Source organism: Carcharhinus amblyrhynchos, unplaced genomic scaffold, assembly GCF_965287045.1.
Source record: "Carcharhinus amblyrhynchos unplaced genomic scaffold, sCarAmb.v2.hapA scaffold_73, whole genome shotgun sequence".
In the NCBI taxonomy this organism is placed as follows: domain Eukaryota; kingdom Metazoa; phylum Chordata; class Chondrichthyes; order Carcharhiniformes; family Carcharhinidae; genus Carcharhinus; species Carcharhinus amblyrhynchos.
The window spans coordinates 720,170-740,392 of NW_027649813.1; the positions used below are offsets into that span (position 1 = coordinate 720,170).

General features: G+C 45.5%; 1 protein-coding gene across 1 annotated transcript; it reads left to right on the forward strand.

The window, feature by feature from the left end:
* The first annotated feature begins 1,965 nt into the window (after positions 1-1,965).
* Positions 1,966-19,886, forward strand: LOC145337780 (zinc-binding protein A33-like). Its single transcript, XM_080182625.1, has 6 exons — positions 1,966-2,595; positions 2,683-2,778; positions 2,872-3,105; positions 3,645-3,667; positions 4,715-4,821; positions 19,301-19,886. The coding sequence occupies exons 1-6, from the start codon at positions 2,125-2,127 to the stop codon at positions 19,849-19,851; spliced, it is 1,482 nt and encodes a 493-aa protein (XP_080038751.1). The 5' UTR covers positions 1,966-2,124; the 3' UTR covers positions 19,852-19,886.
* The last annotated feature ends 337 nt before the right edge of the window (positions 19,887-20,223 follow it).

Sequence of the window (20,223 nt, forward strand, 5' to 3'; positions counted from 1 at the left end):
TCTTGCCTGGTGATTGTCGAGTGGTGTTCATTTATCCGTTGTCGTAGCGTCTGCATGGTCTCCCCAATGTACCATGCCTCGGGACATCCTTTCCTGCAGCTTATTAGGTAGACAACGTTGGCCGACTTGCAAGAGTATGTGCCGTGTACCTGCTGGATGGTGTTCACACGTGAGATGATGGCATCCATGTCGATGATCTGGCATGTCTTGCAGAGGTTGCTGTGACAGAGTTGTGTGGTGTTGTGGTCACTGTTCTCCTGAAGGCTGTAAAAAGTCTGACAACACCAGGTTTTAGTCCTGAACAGACAATGGTCTGTTTGAGGTTGTGCGGTTGTTTGAAGGCAAGAAGCTGGGGTGAGGGGATGGCCTTGGCGAGATGTTTGCCTTCATCAATGAAATGTTGAAGACTCCGGAGAAGATGTCGTAGCTTCTCCGCTCCGGGGAAGTATTGGATGACGAAGGGTACTCTGTCCACCGTGTCCCCTGTTTGTCTTCTGAGGAGCTCGGTGCGGTTTTTCGCTGAGGCGCGTCGGAACTGATTCCGTCAGCAGGTGGCAGCAGTGCGCTTTATAACAGTGAAAGACTGGTGTTCACCCAGAGCCTCAACCTATCCCGGAAACTTACTGCACCCGCAATGAATTAATCACAAGAACAGGAGCAGCCGTCAAGCAGAGAGATTGTCACAAATGGCAGAAACTTCCCAGATTTTCCTTGTGTTGAAATGAAAATCAGTAAATTCCACTGCCCCCATTTCCCCCCAGGTCAGATTCTCCTTTCTGTTCTCCAGACAGGAGCTGTTGTAACACCCAGGCAGTAGCAATAAAACCCAATGTTCAATACGGTCAGATATATGAAACATTTCACAAAAAAACAAACAATATCTCTGCAATAAAACGAGACATAGAATGACAATCCACAGTGATTCTCTGTACATCCCCAAGACGCCTTTACGTTATATTTTCGTAATTTTGCTAAAATGCCTGTTAATGAATCTAAGCCATCGCAAAACTTCACAGCCTGGGATTTTTCTTGCTGGACTAGCGCGGATGTAGGGGGAAATTCTTCAAATTCAATCCCAATAGGATGTCGTTTCACCCTCTCCCATTTCCCATTGGTCTGTCCCACAGTCCTGTCCCCACATCCTGTGATGTGCTTCCTTTTTATCAGGGACTGGGAGCGCAGCGCAATACAACCTGTCTGATATATCAGCACACAGACCTCAAAATCCGTGAGACCGAGTTGAAATATCTCTGGATTTTTCAATTTCCGAAAATGAGTTCAATTTCCTCAGACACAAAACAAGCTCCACGTACATCCTGTGCGGTATAAAGTCATCTTGTAATTCAAGCCTCACTCTCAATGTATCAATTCTGTCTACCTCAACCACTCCATGTGACAGCAAGTTCCACATTCTCCCCATTCCCTGTGTGAAGAAACCCCGCCGGACATTAGAGGAGAGATTCCAATTCAAATATTCCCTCATCAGTTCAAAGCAAATTACTGCGGATGCTGGAATCTGACGAAGAGACATCCAGACTCGAAACGTTAGCTCTGTTCTCTCTCCACAGATGCTGTCAGACCTGCTGAGATTTTCCAGCATTTTTTTTTGCTCCATTATCAGTTGATGTTTCTCTGGGTTGGGGCCCCCGAGGGGCATCCATAAATATATATGAAACTACAAGTTTTTCGTCCTAGAAAATAAACCAAACTTCACAGATCGAACCCTCTAAATATCTTCCCTGTACTTGTTGTGTAAAATGTCTCCTTGACATTTGTGGCATTGTATGTTTTATTGTGAGCGGCTGCAGTCACGAACACAATTCACTTTCTGGATCTGGACCTCACACCGAGTTTCACCAGAGTGGTTTTAATCGACAGCGAGTTCAGACTGGTGAAAAATTCAATGGAATCTCTATCCCTCCCATCTCCACCACCTCTCTCTCTCCACTGCCAACATTCCCGGAGTCCAATCCACCCCCGACAGCTCAAAGATTTCCCTGCGCTAGTTCTCAGTTCGCGCCGGTTTTTATCTCCAGTGTGAAAGTGGTGAGGACATGGCCCGCTCTGTAATAATAATTCCCTGAGTGCTGCAGTGAACTTCATCGGGAAATAGCTGAACTGAGGATGTGCGGCAGTAACACCGAAACTGACTGCGGTTTGAATCAGGAAGTGCTGAGTGTGAAGATGGCTTCCATACAACAAGCAGAGAGTTGGACCGAGGAGACAATTTGTCCCATTTGTCTCGATTTCTTCACTGATCCAGTTTCACCGGAGTGCGGACACAACTTCTGCCGCTCCTGTATCACCCAGTGTTGGGAAAAGAAGGAGGAAAACTCCTGCCCGGAATGCAGAGAGGAGTTCCGGGAAGAAAACCTAATAGCCAACTGGGCCTTAGCGAATCTGGCCGAGAAAGCTCGACAATTAAAGTTAAATCCGAAAGAGAAGGAAAGTAAACTTCACTGTGAGAAACATCAGCAAGAACTGAAGCTGTTTTGTGAAACTGAGAAGAAATTGATCTGTCTGATTTGTGTGACTTCGGAGGAACACAGAGAACACCGCCTTCTGCAGATTAAAGAAGGTGTTGAAATCTACAAGGTAAAAGGGAAATATTATTTACCTGATAGTTTTATCACTTTTCAAAATCCAGCATTTCCATTCTGTGATTTTCTCACCCAATCCCAGGATCAGCTGAAATCTTCCTTAGATTCTCTCACAGAGGAGAAATCGGCGTTTCTGGAAACGGAACAGAAACAGAAAGGGAAGATTTCTGAAGTTCGGGTAAGGTCTCCCTGTGCTGGTTTTCTGGGATCTCGGTTAGTTTTGTTCCCTTTATCGCGGGACATTAATTATGTCTCACATTTCATTGGGTAGGAACAGTCGAGCACTCTGCATACCCACATCACAGCCGAGTTCACTAAAATGCACCAGATTCTCACTGAGAAAGAGCAGCGATTACTCAGAGATCTCAGGGAAGAAGAGGAGACGATTCTAGAACCAATGGAGAGAAACCTTCGGGAGATTCAGGAGAATTTAAATTCTATTGAGGAGAAACTCTCAAAGTTGCAAAAACAGATGGAGCAAAAAGACGAGCTGATATTTCTGAAGGTGAGGAAGTATATTGTGGCTCAGTTCAGGGAAACTTCACACAGTCACTAAATCACTGATGGTAACTGTGAAATTAATACAGAATTTACTGAAAAGTACTAACAGAATTGAACAGAATTTTGTGTCCTTGCCTGAACTGTTTTCCTGCTTTCTCTGAATTAATGACTCCCACACTGTCTGCAGATTCCCGGGTATGCCTGTAACATCCTGAGAATGAGTCTTCTTGATCTTCAAACTTGCTTTGTGATTATTTCTGTGTTTTCCAAGTTCAATTTCCTCCTGGAACTGCCATAGTAATCCAGTTCCACTTCCATGTTGTGAGTGTGTGGGTGTGTCTGATATGGTCACTTTGTCTGTGAGCGGGACTGATGTTCAATTCCAGTTTATTTGACTCTCCACAATCTTCCTTCCAAAACGCATCACTTTACATTTCCGTATGAAATCTCATCTGCTCTGAGTCTGCTCATTTCACCAGCCGGTCTAACTGCTCCTGAAATCTGTTACTGACACCTTCACTGTTCCTGATTCATTTCTTTCAGGAGGAAGCTTGTCAGAAGAGAAGGTAGGACATGTTCTTTACTGAAATTCTGCAAATGGTAAAATAACTCAGTAAAGTGTTGCTTCGTATTTATTTTCATTTCTTGTCAGAATTCTAAAATATTTTTTTTTCTGGTGCCAACCATTGACACACAATTCATTTGTGAGTATAATCCACACATACGTTTATTACAATAACAAGTTTTATTGCAGTGATTAAACACTGATAGATTCTATATAACTGTTCTGTTGTACTAAATGACAAGATGTCAGGTAAATAATACAACCTGGTTCCCAGTCCTGAAGTGATCACTGATGATGGTTGTTAGCATCTATCACCTCCCGACTGACCCTGAGAGAGCCATATGGCCCATGTTTCCAAAGAGTGAGCCATCCACACCCCTGCATGGAGCCTGACCAAACTTAGAATGTCTCACGTTAAAGGGGGAATGGGTTCTATTTTAATACGAAATACAAACTGTCTCTGTGCCCTTACCAACTACTACAGTAAACACTTGTATTTATATAGCACCTTTCATGTAATATAAGATCCTAAGGAGTTTCACAGGAGCACTATAAAGTAATTTGAGAAAGAGGCAAATAAGGACATATTAATCAGGATGACGGCAGTGGACTTTAGAGAATGTCTGAAAGGAAGAAAGAGAAATGGAGAGGATCAGTGAGGGAATTCCAGAGCTCAGAACCTCGGCAGCTGAAGTCCAGCTCCTAATGGGGGAGTGACTCAAATCAGAGATATGCAAGGTGCCGGAAGTAGAGGAGAGCAGGAGAGTTGTGGGGTCCAGGGATTGCAGAAATGGACATTCAGCTTTGGGATGTTTTCAGACTTTGTCTTTGTTCTACAAACTTTATTTATAATGCAGCAAGTGGACAGAGTAAATATTTATCTCTTCCTGCAGTCAGTGATGGCTGTTATCCAGTTTTGAACCTTATTCAGGACATGGCTGTTTCCATTGTCTGCCCTCGAATTTTCAAGGTAATCCTTTCTCAGTTCGAGAAACAAGGCTAACATTTCATTTTGGACATTTTCTTGCATTTTCTTAAACATTTACAGGATTAGTGTAGATGAGCAGAAACTCTCAGTATTTGATGCCGTCCTGTCTATCGGGAAGTTCAAAGAACTTTTTCAGTGCACAGCGTGGAGAGAAATGATGATTCCAGGTAAAATTCTTGCATTAATTTTCCTGATTATCAATTCATTTGTGAAGAAAGTAAATTGGCTTCAAACTCCCAGATTGAATATTCACATTTCCATTTGTTAACTCCTGGAGTCGCCCGTTCTCACATTTTACTTTCTATGGGTTTCTCTGGGTAAGTGTCTGAAGCCATCAGTGTGTCAGCAGTGAAGGAATCTTATAACCAGAGAAATAGAGCACCAACCTCAGGATGTAAAATATAATTCCTCAAGGAGAGTGGAGTGGTCTTGTCTGTCATTCTGGGAAACATTGTTGTAACATCAGCACTGTGTCAAAGCAGTGAAGAGATCTGTATAACCAAAGGAGTAGAGCACCAATCTCAGGATGTGAAATATAATTCCTCTCGGAGACTGGACTTGGTCTCCTCTGTCATTCTGAAACGGCAGATAATCTGTTTGGTTGAAATGGACACCTTAATCAAGAGGAGGGACTGCAGGAACTATGAATCTGCACTGGATCAGGGAGGGAGTGTGATGACCTTATTGAAATGTTCAACTTTCAAGTTCATGAGCATAGGAGCAGATTTAGGCCATTCGGCCCATTGAGTCTGCTCTGCAATTCTATCATGGCTGGTATGCTCCTCAAACCCATTTTCCTGCCTTCTCCCCATAACCTTCAACCCATTACCAATTAAAAATCTGTCTAACTCTTCCTTAAGTTTACGCACTATCCAAGCATTCGTCATGCTTTGCAGTAGCGAATTCTACAGATTCACAACCCTTTGGGAGAAGTAGTTTCTCTTCTACAATGTTTTAAATTTACTCCCCCTTATCGACCCCTCTTTGACCCTTCATCCTAGAATGCCCCACAAGAGTAAGCATCCGCTCCATGTCTACCTTATCCATACCTTTTATCATCTTATTTATCTCAATTTGATCTCCCCTCATTCTTCTAAATTCTAAAGAGTATAGGCCTAAACTGTTCAATCTCTCTTTATACGACAAACCCCACATCTCTGGAGTCAACCTAGTGAACCTCACCTGAACTGCCTCCAATGGCATTCTATCTTTCCTCAAACAAGGGAACCAAAACTAAGTGCACAATACTTCAGATGTGATCTCACCAATGCCTGTAGGGTTGCAACAATACCTTGATATTCTGTTCCTTTAGCTATAAATGCCAACATTCCATTCACTTTTTTAAATCATTTGTTGTACCTGCATTTAGTCTTCTGTGACTCACGAACGAGGACATCCAGATCCCTCTGCATCAGAAAACCCAAAGTCTCTGCCCATTTAGATAATAAGTCGTCTTCCCATTTTTTGACCAAATTGCATGACCTCACACTTGTACTCCAGCTGTCACACTTTGGCCCATTCTCCTCACCTATCTATATCCATTTGTAGGGTTCTTATTTCCCAGTAGTTACTTTTTGCCATCCAGATAATTAAAAAAATTATCCAGACTCTCTGCCTTCTGTCCATCAACCAGTCACCTACCCAAGCTAATAAATTCCCCCAATCCCATGTGATCCATCCTTGTGAATTAACCTTTTGTGCCTTATCAAACGACTTCCAGAAGTCGAGATATACTACAGCACCAGGGTCCCCATCATCCACTTTGCTGTTACATCTTCAAAGAACTGTAGCAAATTAGTCAAACATGATTTCCTTCCATAAAACCGTGCTGACTCTAATGGATAACGTTTTGACTTTCCAAATGCCCTGATATTGCTTCCTTGATAATTGATTCGAACACTTTCCCAGCAACAGACGTTAAACTACTTGATCTGTAATTTCCCAGATTTTGCCTCCTTCCCTTCTTGAATTAGGGTGTTACATTAGCATTTTTTCCAATCCACTAGAATATTTCCATGTCCAGGGAATTTTGGAATATTATAACCCCTACCTCCGCCGCCACTTCCTTTAACACCCTAGGATGTAGGCCATCAGGGCTGGGGAACTCGTCTGCTCTCAATCCCAATAGTTTGCTGAGTGCCTTTTCCTTATTAATGTTGATTGTTCGAAGTCCTACCCTTTCTATTACCTCTGACTTGCCGGTTCCTATAGGAATGGTGCTAGTGTCCTCCACTATGAAAACTGAGGCAAATAATTAATTTCGCATCTCTGCCATTCCAGTGTTCCCTACTGTTAACTCTCTAGTTTCATCTTCCAAGGGACCCACATTTGCCTTAGTGACTTCCCTCCCTTTTAAATACTTATAGAAGCTTTTGCTATTCTTTTTGATATTTTGCGTTATTTTAAATTTGCTTTTAAAAAGCTTTTAAATTTGTTCTGTTGGTAAATTTCCCTACTCTTTTATAAGTCCAAAAAGACATTCACCCATTCTGTCCCTCACCTTTATTGTCTGGTAACCATCCACTACATCGCTAACCTGCACTCTTACCTCTTTCTTTAAATTGCATTTGTTAATTTCCCCTCCAGTTGAACTCCCCCTCCCTCCCACCCCACCCATTGCTTTCACTTTGAAGCCCTATCTGCAGCCCTAGTTCTGTGATTCACTAGGAGTCAGGTTCTATTTAGCATGAATCAGATGAAGACTATTCTATCGGAACAGGTCCCTTCTTCCCCAATATTGGCGCCAATATCCCCAGAATTCAAACCCATTTCTCCCACACCAATCTTTAACGCATGCATTTACCTGCTTTTTCTTATTGATCCTGTGCCAATTAGCTTGTGGTTCAGGTAGTAATTCAGGGATTATCTTTTTGGTTGTGCTTTTATTTTAGCTTCTCGCTTTTCATACTCCCTTAGCAGAACCATTACCCTTGTTTTATCTATGTTGTTGGTATCTACATGGACTACGACAACTGGATCTTTACCCTCCCACACCAAGTTCCTTTGCAGCTCAGATGAGATATCCCGAACCCGTGCACCAGGTAGGCAACACAACCTTCAGGACTTTCAACCCTTGTCACAGAGAACAGCATCTATGCCCCAAACTATACTGTCCCCAATTACAACTATACTTCTTTTCTCTCTCACCTCTCCCACGCTGTTGCGATCAGTTGGCTCATCCTCCCTGCAGTCCTGAAGGGAGACAGTAACATCCACAGGATTGACACAGTCACACAGTCTAGATCCAAGAAGATGTAGCTTTAAATTTAGAACAGGGAGAATGACAAGGCAGTTTGGATTGAGTGAGGTGTGTTCTTGAGTGACTCCATTGAGATAGTGAACCCACCACTCAATCTATGAATTTGATCAGAGGTCCAATCCATTCTGAGGACTGATCTTCAGAACAATATCACTGTCCAGTTTCCCACTGGTTTACAGCGTGGGGAGATGTTCTGAGGACGGCACAGGAGACAAGGAATCCCCCTCTGAATCCGGAGAAGGAGTGACAGTGCGAGTGAGAGAGGGAAAGGAGCAGAAGTAAGAAAATTAACCCACCTGGTCATAAAAAAATCATCAAAAGCTGCCTTTATTCCCACAGTGTGAGCCTAAACACTTCAGAACCAGTGGAATAATTCTGAGGAACAGTCACTGTTGTCATGTAAGAAATGTAAAAATGAATTTCCAAACAAGATCACAGGAACAGCATTGTGATAATGATGAAGTTTTCTGTTTTGATGGTGTCGTTTCCGGTATAAATATTAGGTGGGAAACAGGAAATAAACTCCTTACATCATTTCCATCGGGGTTTCCAGTGGTCCCTTTAAGACCAGTGATTTGCCCATTCTACAGGCTTCATCCAATGGAAGATCAAGATTGTACGGAGCCTTCTGATATGCCAAATGCCTCCAGTTTGTACATGCAATGAGAATCCCCCTTATGTTTAGTGTGGGAACACTGAATACCGATTTTGAAGCTGCTACGTAATTGTGGGAGTTTGATAGCTGCCATTCTTGATATTCTGATAAGTCGTCTGACCTGCCATTCATCTTTGCGCAGTTATATGCTTTTTCCTTAAATTTGATGTTTCCTTAAATGCCTTAATGGATCGTGAATAGTAAGTTCTCCCATTGGGGATTTTCTTTACAGTAGGAATATATTTATTTTGTATATTCTTAAATACCCTCTGAAATATCTACCATTGCTTCTCTATTGATGTACCCCCAAGCCTGGGGACCCGGTTCACTGCAACTAGCTCAGCTTTCATGACCAGATAGTTGCTCCTTTTCAAGTTTAAAATACTGATCTTAGATCCACTCATTTCCCTTTCAAACTGGATTTCAAATGCAATCATATTGTAGTTACTGCTACGGAGAGCAGATGGACGACCCAGTAGTGCCAACAGCAAACTGTGTTGCCACATCCAGCCTCATGATGAGAATGGTAAAAGATCCCAGCTGCACAATGTTTTTGGCAGCTCAGCAGACAGGGTACCGCGCAGATACACCTAATCAAGGCCAGGAAGAATTCCAGGATAGAATTTCTGTTTTGTCCTGAGTGTTCACACTCAGATTGAATGATCTCCGGCAGGTATAGGAGTTATGCTTTATTTATACAGAGCATTAGTAAAAGCAGAATATGAGCACTATTTAAAAGCAAACACCATTTGATTCCTACTCTCGTGTTTTCTGTCCATTTACCTGTTATTATTCCATCAAATTTCTAGTGCTCTAATTTGTTTACTAATCTCTTGTGTGGGACATAACCAAAAACTTTCTCAAAATCTAATGCACTACACCCACCAGTTACACCTTCACTATTCTGCCGGTTTCTTCTTGCACAGTGGCACAATGGTTAGCACTGCTGACTCACAGCACCAAGGACCCGGGTTTAATTCCAGCCTTGAGTAACTGCCTGTGTGGAGTTTGTCCATACTCTGTGTCTGTGTTAGTTTCCTCAGGGTGCTCTGCTTTTATCCCACAGTCTAAAGATGTGCAGGCTAGAAGATTGGCCATGATAAAAAAAAAATGCCCTTTGGTGTCCCAAGATGTGTTGCTCAGATGGATTAGCCATGGTAAGTGTTTTGGACTGTGGGAAGAAGGTCTGGGTAAGATATTCTGTCAGAGTGTCAGTGCAGACTTAAAGGGCCAAATGTCCAATTTCTGCACTGGATTCCCTTTCATAAATCCATCTTGACTCTGCCCAAATTTACCATTATTTTCCATCACAGCCTTTGTTAAAGATTCTTGCATTTTCTCTCCTACTGATGTCAAGCTAATCAATCTGTCATTGCCCATATTCTCTCTTAAACATGGAGTTACATTTGCACCTTCCAATCTGCAGGAACAATTCTAGAGTCTGTAGAGTTTTGAAAGATGACCACCAATGCATCTATTTTCTCTGCATTCATCTCTTTCAGCATCTGAAGCCTGGGAGAATAATGGGATTAATCACATTATTTTCTCTACTATTAGTCTTACAAGCAAGATAAGAATAAAAGTCTTGCAGTTCGTCATTACTACAGTAATTTATTGTCTATAATTTATGGGAGGTTTTTGATGGCGATCATTGACGTTTGGGTGGATCATTGAGAATGTTGTGTGTTCTGCCTTGGTTGTTTAATTTAACATGTCGTTTGTTGTGCGTGTGACCAGTTTTCCTGTTAATTCATTCTTACCTAATGTTAATTATTTATTTTAGAGTATAAGATATGTAGCATTAACTGTTTGACTCTTGAACAGTAAAATTATTCTTCCTTTCACCATTTATTCTAATTCAAGATTCTGGGGAGTCAGAGTCTATCCCATTGGGTATTAATTGCAGTACACCCAGAATCAGACGCCAGTCTATCACAGGGCATACACTCACACACAAACTAAGGGCCATTCCCAATCGACCTAATTTGCACATCTTTGGTCTGTGCATGGAAACTGGAGCACCCGATGAAGTGGGGAGAGTGCGCAAACTCCACACTGACGTTCAAGGCTGGATTGGAACCAGGGTCCCTGGAGCTGCGAGGCAACAGTGTGCCACCTCTAAAAGTATTGTATTTCTTTAAAATTAGGGAATCTTATGATGTTACCTATTGCAAAGGCCAGTGGCACACTGGAAGATTGGGAAACTTATAATGATCAACAAATGTTCACGGAAAAAGAGCTAAAGGGAGCAGATAAATTATGAAAGTGCAAAATATAAAAAAGTACAGCAAAAGGCTCTATAAAGGATGTAAAGCGGAAGAGAGTAGCAAGACTGAATGTTGGTCTCTTGGAAAATGAGGCTGGGAAGTTAATACTGGGAAACACAGGAATGGTTTGCCTCAGTTTTCACGATGGAGGACAGGAGCACATCCCAATAACAACAGCAAATGCAGAGGTCATAGAAAGGGAGCAACTTGGGACTATCCTCACCACGAAGAAAAAGGGGCATTGGAACACAAGTAGGCCAATAATCCCCTCAAACTCACTCCGCCATTCAATAAGATCATGGCTGATTTGTGGCCGAACTCCATATACCTACCCCAGGCCCATATACCTTGATACCCCCGCTCAATAAAAGTACCACAGACTTAAAGTAGTGTGGCACAGTAGCACAGTAGTTAGCATTGCTGCCTCACAACACTAGGGGCCCAGGTTCAATCCTGGCCATGAATCACCGTCTATGTGGAGTTTGCACAATCTCCCCGTGTTTGTGTGGCTTTTCTCCAGGCGTTGTGGTTTCCTCCCATATTCCGAAGATGTGCGGGCTCGGTGGATTGGCCATGTTAAATTGCCCCTTAATGTCAGGGAAATTAGGGTACAGGGATAGTTGTTGGTGCAGACTTGATGGGCCAAATGACCTCCTTCTGCACTGCAGGGATTAAACCTAACAATTGAGCCAGCATCCACCACTGTTTGAGGAAGAGAGTTCCAAACCTCCACCACTCTCCACAGGGAGAATTGTTTTCCAACATCTTTCCTGAACAACTTGGTCCTAATTTTTAGATTATGGCCCCTGGTTCTAGAGCTTTCAACTAGTGGAAACAGTTAATCCTTATCCATTTCGACCTTCTCTGTGATTATTTTGTAGACGTCTATTAGATCGCACCTCAGTGGTTTCAGTGGTACTGTCCTCGGAGGATTCTTCAAAGCCTCCCTCCGAGGTGTCATCCAGGGGGGCAGTTTGCTCCAGAACATCAGAGGGGGCGGGGGGGTGGGGCGGGGGTTTGGTTGATGTCACCAACACCAAAGGACCGGGTTCCTCTGGCTCCAAAACTGCAACAAAAAAACACACATTAGGGGGAGGGAGGTAAAACGTTCTACACAGCATCACACTTACTTCAAGGAAGGCCGACGTTGAGGGCTACGCTTATGCTCACTTGCATGCTGGTCACCGACCTGGCTGTCCGTCACCATTCTGGCTGAACCATCTACTCCTGCCAACTCCAGGGCATGCTCTTCAACGCTGGTCAGCTGCCGCAGGTCAGGCACAGCATCACCAGTCTGTGCCCTTACATGGCAGTTATGCTTTTCTGCTGTAGGAGCAAAAGGTGCCTCGCAAGGATTAATATATTGAAATGCATGGTGTGTAATGCGTGCCTGTGTCTCGGGAGTTTTGTGCTGGCAGTTGCGGGGCAAAGGGTCACCACTGAAGGCTGCTTGTTGAGGGGTGAGGGGAAGGGGTTAGATTCTGTTCCTGGGGGAAGGAGGCCTTGTTGAATTCTCGCACAGGGTTTGAGATCTGTGCCAAGCAAGTGCGGATTTCCAAGTGGGATCCTCACTCACCCTTACTGTTCAAAAAAGGTCAAACAGTGTATCCTGACCCTGCCGGCCAGAGCACAGTGTCAGGCTCCAGGCATTCACCACTTCTGCCACCGCCTCCCACAATGCGGTGGTTGCTGCACCCCTTGGGCGAGGCCCCGGGCTGAGGAAGAGCTGCTGACGCCTCTCCTCCATGGCATCAAGCAGGCGCTACTGGTCGGCCTCAGTGAATCTTGGGGCTGATTTCCTCGAATGTATCTTTGTGGCGTGACTGGTTGTGTGTCCATTCCTGCAGCTTATATACAGCTCTTGGGGGGTGGGGCGCAGTGACTTTAGCCAGTCAAGGGCCAGTTGGTGAGAAATTTTGGAGGCTGCTTTCAATTGAATGTTGAATTTGAAAAAGTGACCAAAGAGGTGGATTAGGGTAAGGCAGTTGACGTGGTGTATATGGGTTTTAGCAAAGCGTTTGATAAGGTTCCCCATGGCAGGCTACTGCAGAAAATGCGGATGCATGGGATTGAGGGTGATTTAGCAGTTTGGATCAGGAATTGGCGAGCTGATAGAAGACAGAGGGTGGTAGTTGATGGGAAATATTCAACCTGGAGTTCAGTTACAAGTGGTGTACCTCAGGGATCTGTTTTGGGGCCACTGCTGTTTGTCATCTTTATAAATGACCTAGATGAGGGTGTAGAAGGATGGGTTAGTAAATTTGCTGACGACACCAAAGTCGGAGGAGTTGTACACAGTGAGGATGGATGTTACAGTTTGCAGAGGGAAATAGATAAGCTGCAGAGCTGGGCTGAGAGGTGGCAAATGGAGTTTAATGTGGAAAAGTGTGAGGTGATTCACTTTGGTAAGAGTAACAGGAGTACAGAATACAGGACTAATGGAAGGACTCTTGGTAGTGTCTGCGAGCAGAGAGCTCTCGGTGTACATGTGCATAGATCCCTGAAAGTTGGTACCCAGGTTGATAAGATTGTTAAGAAGGCATACGTTGTGTTAGCTTTTCTTGGTGGAGGGATTGAATTTCGGAGCTGTGAGGTCATGTTGCAACTGTACAAAACTCTGGTGCGGCCGCACTTGGAGAATTGCGTACAGTTCTGGTCGCTGCATTATAAAAAAGATGTGGAGGCATTGGAAAGGGTGCAGAGGAGGTTTACCAGGATGTTGCCTGGTATGGTGGGAAGGTCTTATGAGGAAAGGCTGAGGGACTTGAGGTTATTTTCGTTCGAGAGAAGAAGGTTAAGAGGTGACCTAATTGAGGCATACAAGATGATCAGAGGGTTAGATAGGGTGGATAGTGAGAGCCTTTTTCCTTGGATGGTGATGGCTAACACGAGGGGACATAGCTTTAAATTGAGGGGTGGTAATTATAGGACGGATATCAGAGCAGGTTCTTTACTCAGAGGGTAGTAAGGGTGTGGAATGCCCTGCCTGCAGCAGTTGTGGACTCGCCAACTTTAAGGACGTTCAAATGGTCAGTGGATAGGCATATGGATAACATTGGAATAGTTTAGGTTAGAGGGTCATTAGATTGGTTCCACTGGTCGGCGCAACATCGAGGGCTGAAGGGCCTGTACTGCGCTGTAGTGTTTTATGTTATGCATCCCTCGGGGTGCTGATTGGCTGCCATTCAATAAGCTGCTGTGTCCAGGCGGAGGTGCAATACTCTGGGCTCCAAATCAATAAGCTGCTGTGTTCAGGGCAGGTGCAATACTGAGGACTCCCATTCAAGAGAGGGAATGCTCACAAGCTGGGGTCGTGCATGAACATAGAACATAGAACATAGAACATTACAGCGCAGAACAGGCCCTTCGGCCCACGATGTTGCGCCGACCAGTTACAAAAACAATGACCCACTAGCCTATACCAATCCCTTTTCGTCCATGGTAGCACAACACAAGTTCTCTGCAGGGCAGCAGTGAGATCAGTATGTTCGAGGGATGGGGTATCCACATTATCCAGATCCGTGGAGCATAGGGTGAGTAGGCAGTAGTGACTGTGCGGGGTGGGGGTGGGGGCGCCAGAATGTCCTACAGGGAGGGCAGTGATATCAGTATTGGCGGGGGAGCGATGTTTGTATTGTGGGGGGAGCGATGTTTGTATGGGGGGCAGCAATGTTAGTATGGAGGAGACAGCGATGTCCATTTGTGGGGGGAGAGGGGGAAGGGGGGGAAGGGGGCAGCAATGTCTGTATGAGGGGGCATCAATGTCTGTAGTGGAGGGTGTTCATCAATGTCTGTTTCGAGGGGTGGGGGGAAGTGGTGCCAGCGATGAGGGCAGTGATGTCTGTATGGAGGTTATGGGACCAGCGGCGTCTCGGGGGAGGGGGAGGGGGGTGGGTTGTGGGGTCCAACGATGAGGCCAGCAATATCTGTGGGGGTGGGGGGGTGCTCTGAGGAGCAGTAGTGTTTGTAGGGGGGCTGTGGGGGCCAGCAATGTCTAAGGGGAAGCTGTGGGGGCCAGCAATGTCAGAGGGGGTTGGAGGGCAGTGATCTGAATGCTGGGAGATCTTTTCAGTGATCTCCCAGAGATGTGCACATACACGGGTTCCCGCTCATCCTACCGATTTCAGGCTGTTTGGTGTGAATATGCCGCGCCCCACAGCTTTTAATGGTATTCATGACTGTGATTTCTGCAATGCACTGAGTGTTGGAGATTCGAGTCTGAACATGCACTGGGCAGCCTGTCATGGTTTAAACCAGTTTTCTCACCAATTCCCTCACAGACATCGCAGGCTTCATCGCTGACCCCCCAAAACATCCCACAGATATTGGTGGCATCATCGCTGGCCCTCACAGCCGCCCACCCCGCCACCCCCCCAAACATCGCCAATTTTGGGAGAAATGGCCCCAACTTCTCGGAAAAGAGTCAGCAGTCTGTGGAATTCACCACCCCAAGAATGTGGTGAAGACCCGGACTTTGGGTGAGAAAGAGGTGGACAGATTTTTAATTAGTTTGGCATTGAAGGGTTGTATTGAAGGGGCAGGAAAGTAGAGTTGAGGCTGAGAAGAGATTAGCCAAGATTGCATTAAATGGTGGAGCAGGTTCGGAAGGCTAAATTGACTACTCCTGCTCCGAGTTCCAATGATTTATACTCTCAGTAAATAACTGGGATTTCAAATTAGATCCAAGAACTAAAACATGATTCTTCCGATTCTGAACATTACCAAATATTAAGGTTCCATCCAAGTTTTAACAAATTTGGGGTCTGGTCTAGTCTGGTATTGTACCAAGAGAAAATGCAGAACTCTAGGGTACAGAGGGAGCTGGATACCCTGGCGCACAAATCATAGGAAATTAGTCTGCAGGTCCAGCAAGTAGTTGTTTGTCCATCGTCATCGATGAGGACCACGACACCATTAGTCATTTTGAGGCTAGTTGCGGTGTGTCCGAAGATGACTGATCAGGCCTGGCACATATTGGCAGACTTGTGTAGACACTGTTGTTGTTACGCTGGTGGCTCTGGACTTGCACAGCTCACGCTTAAGTTGTGCTTCAGCAATACACCTTGCATCGTAAGCTTGACAGCCTTTGTGATGAGGCAGTGCCGGGTAGGGCGGTTTTGTGCCAGCATTTCCCAGGTGGTCATGTCTATGTCAAGCGACTTCAGGGAGGCCTTGAGTGTGTCTTTGAAATGTTTCTTCTGCCCTCCACGCGAGCGCCTTCCAGCAGAGAGTTCTCCAAAAAGGAGCTGCTTGGGTATACGCTCATCTGACACACGATGACATGCTCTGCCCACCGAGTCTGCCGTCTCATCAGCAGTGTGTGAACTGATGGTAGACTTGAGAGAACCTCAGTGTCTGGTACTCTCTCTTGCCATCTGATGCGTAATATTCTGCGAAGACAAGTCGTGTGGAAATGATTGAGCGGTCTTGCATGCCTTCGATACACAGTCCAGAAGCATACAGGAGGGTAATGAGTCCTGCGGCGCTATAGACCTTCAGTTTTGTTGCTGGGCTGATTCCTTGACGTTCCCATATAGTGGCGCGCAGTCTACCAAAAGCAGAACCTGCCTTTGCTATTCTGCAGTTAACTTCTGAGTCAATCCAGCAAGTAATTTGGAAGGTAAATAGGATGTTGGTATTTATTGCAAGGACACTCAGGTATAAAAATATGCAATTGTTCCTGCAGGGGCACAGGAACTTAATGAGACCATATCTGGAGTAATGAGTAGTATTTTTATCCCCTTATAAGATCATGAGACCATAAGACATGGGAACAGATGGAGGCCATTTGGCCCATCAAGTCTGCTTTGCCAGTTAATTTTACCATAACTGATCAAACAGAGGTGTTTTCTCCTCACCTATGTTTTAAATGGGTGACCCCTCACTCTGAGATTATGCCTCTTATCCTAGACTCTGCCACAAGGGGAAACAACACCTTAGCGTCTATCCTGTCAAGCCTGCAGAGAATTATATAGGTCTGAATAAAGTTCCTTCTCAATCTTCTAAACTGCAATGAGTACAGGTCCAACTCACTTACCCTCTCCTCATGAGAAAATGTCTCCATACCTGGAATCAATCTAGTGAACCTTCTCTGGACTGCCTCCAATGCCAGTATATCTTTCCTTAGATAAGGAGACCAGAATTGCTCACAGTATTCCAGCTGTTGTCTAACTAGTGCCTTGTATAGATCGCCCTATTTCTATATTCCATTCGCTTTTAAGAAGAACATTCCACTTGTCTTTCCTAATACCTGCTGAACTTGCATGCTAGCTTTTTGTAATCAATGCACGAGGACCCAGAAATCCCTCTGAGCTGCAGCTTTCTGCAGTCCTTCTCCATTTAAATAATGTCCAGCTTCTTTATTCTTCCTACCAATGTGCATAACTTCACATTTTCTTACATGATATTTCATCTGCCAAATGTTTGTCACACAGCAAACCTGTCTGTTTGCAGACTCTTTGGGGATGACATTACCATTGTGCCCCACCAGCTGATGGGCGGAGCGAGCTGGTAGAATCGCCAGAGAGCTGAGAAGTCAGGTTCACACCCGGTTTCTCACCTCACGCAATCTTACTGGCACTGGGTATCAGGCTCGATAAATCTTGCACCTGGAATGGATGCAAAGTTAAATGTATTACTTAAATTTATTATAATACTAATTTAAATTGAATAAGCGAGCCTGGGATAGAACTGCCTTGGATCACTTGCCTGTGTGGCCACACTCCTGCGAGGATCACGTATTGTCCCCATCAAGCTCTCCTTCTTACCTCAGCATTTTCCACTATCTCTCTCTCTACTTCACACAATCAATCTCCTTGTCATGCACTGAGCTTTCCCTCCCACTCTCTATCCCCATTCTCCACCCACTCTCCCTTTCATCTTCACATACATTCTACTCCTGCTCCTCCTCCTCAAAGAACATTAAGATCAATAGGTTACATTGGAAGAGCCACTTGAAGAGCAGTTGGGTGAGGAGGAGACGTTTCAGGAACGGGAAAGACAGATGGAGAGGTTAAAAGAACTCTGCTCGCCCCCAGTCTAGCAACACATACTACCCCCATTCCCCCCCACAGCCCCCCAGCAACACACACTCCCCCCAACATGGTCCCCCAACAACACACTCCCCATACCCCCCAACAGTCCCCCAGCAAACCACACTACCCACATTCCCCCACAGCTCCCCCACCTCCAAAATATACACTCTCCACATTTCCCAACTCATAGACCTCCAGCAACACACACTTCCCACATTTCCCAACCCACAGACCCCCAGAACACACACTCCCCATACCCCCACAGCTCCCCAGCAACACACACTCCCCACATCCCCCCACCCCCCAAGTTCACTAGCAACACAGCTGTCCTCATTTCCGCTCCACTCACAAACACAAACCTAGAGTCCATGCAGTCTGGGCTCCAAACAGCACTGCTTGATAGGTTCTGAGGCTGCAGCACTGCCACTTCAGAGAGTTTCCAGCCCATTCTCCCACCAGCAACAGTCCTTGCTGCTGCCAGGACAAGGACTCAGATTCAGCAGTAAGACCCAAGATCAGCACTCAGACCTGGGTCTGTGTTGAGAATCAAAAGTCGAACGCTATGAACAGCAACAGCCGCTCCTCACCCCCACATCCCACCGCCGCCGCGCCCCCCCCCCCTACTCTCCCGCACCCCAAAACGCAACCTGGACATCATGAAATACCCCAAAGCCGTTTGAAATCTGAGACTGACCTCCTCGCTAAACCTCTGCTCTCTGAATGCGACTGTTATACTTGAGGTATTTTCCTCACTGATTCCAACTGCAGCAAATGGGCTGGGATGATTCGGAGTGAATTTTGTTAACTACATTGTGATGAATACAACTGATGCAAATTGATGCTTTACCCATTTTGGGCAGGCTCCCGATCGTGCCAATTCTTTTGGTGGTAAAATGGGAATGGGTGCAAAAATGGTCTCCATTCCAGCTAGTCATAAGCTGGCAGATTTTATGACATTTTTCCAGCACAAAACGGTCACAATTAGGTCGTTAAATTCTGCCCATACACTCCACATCTTCATATTGTTCTCTTACAACCTGCCACAATATCTGCCACCCAGCTGCTGTCTATACACTGTATCTCAAACCTTCAGGCTCTGACTTGCCCTCTCCCTCATGTTGTTCTCACTCTCCCTCTTCACGATCCTGCTCCCTCTGGTTGCTGCCCTGTTTTCCCTCTTCCCACTTCAGTGCTCCATCTCCTTCTCTTCCTCCTCCCTTTCTCTCACTCTCTCCCTTCATCCTTGCATCTCCTTTCTGCTCTCCTCTCACTCCTCTCCCCTCCCTCTAGCTCCATGCACCCATCATATTCCTGCTGTTGTTCCCGTCCCCTTCACAAGTCTTTCTCCTCTCTTCCTCACTCCTCACTCTCTCTCTCCTCCCCACCCCCTCTCTCTAAATCACTGACTGTGTTATTTTAATTTTCCCCCAGCTCCAGCCTCTCTGACTCTGGATCCGAACACAGCGAATCCCCAGCTCATCCTGACTGAGGACCGGACCAGTGTGAGACTCGGAGACAAACGGCAGCCGCTCCCTGACACCCCGGAGAGGTTTGATCCCTGGTTCTTTGTCCTGGGATCAGAGGGATTCACATCAGGGAGGCATTACTGGGAGGTGGAGGTGGGGGAGAAGACTGCGTGGATTCTAGGGGTGGCCGGAGAGTCTGTGAAGAGGAAAGGGTTTATCTCCCTGAGCCCTGAGTCCGGATTCTGGATTGTGAGGCTGAGACCCAGAGGTGGTTATTTTGCCTTCACCTCCCCATCACAGACTCCCCTCACCCCGAGTGTGAATCCCCGGAAGATCGGGGTTTTCCTGGACTGTGAGGGTGGACAGGTGTCATTTTACAATGCGGACAACCTGTCCCATCTCCACACTTTCACCCACACTTTCACTGAGAGAATCTTTCCCATCTTCAACCCGGGATCGAATATCGACGGGAAAAACTCGGCACCGCTGACAATCTGCGGGATTAAAGGTCTCTAACAGATCCATCCCATAATTTCACACCGTCTCCCTGCCTCCTGCCAGCTGTAAACTGATGGAACCTGTTCATATTGTGGTTATTATATAGAATTATAATTTACATTGGGGGCTCCATGATTACATTTGTAAAATGATTCTTCAAACAGAACAATCTGAGAACCACTGGAATAGAAACAGTTTTTCTCAAAGATTCCACAGTTCATCATTAAATCCAAGAAGCAGAAACTCAACATGTTGTTTGTGTCTGTCACTGAGTGAGGGAGGCGGGATTCCGGGGAATGGAGAAGCCGATTGGCCGCAGCTCCTGTCACTCTGAGTGAGGGAGGCGGGATTCCAGACTCCTGGAAGCTGATTGGTTAGAATTCCGTCACT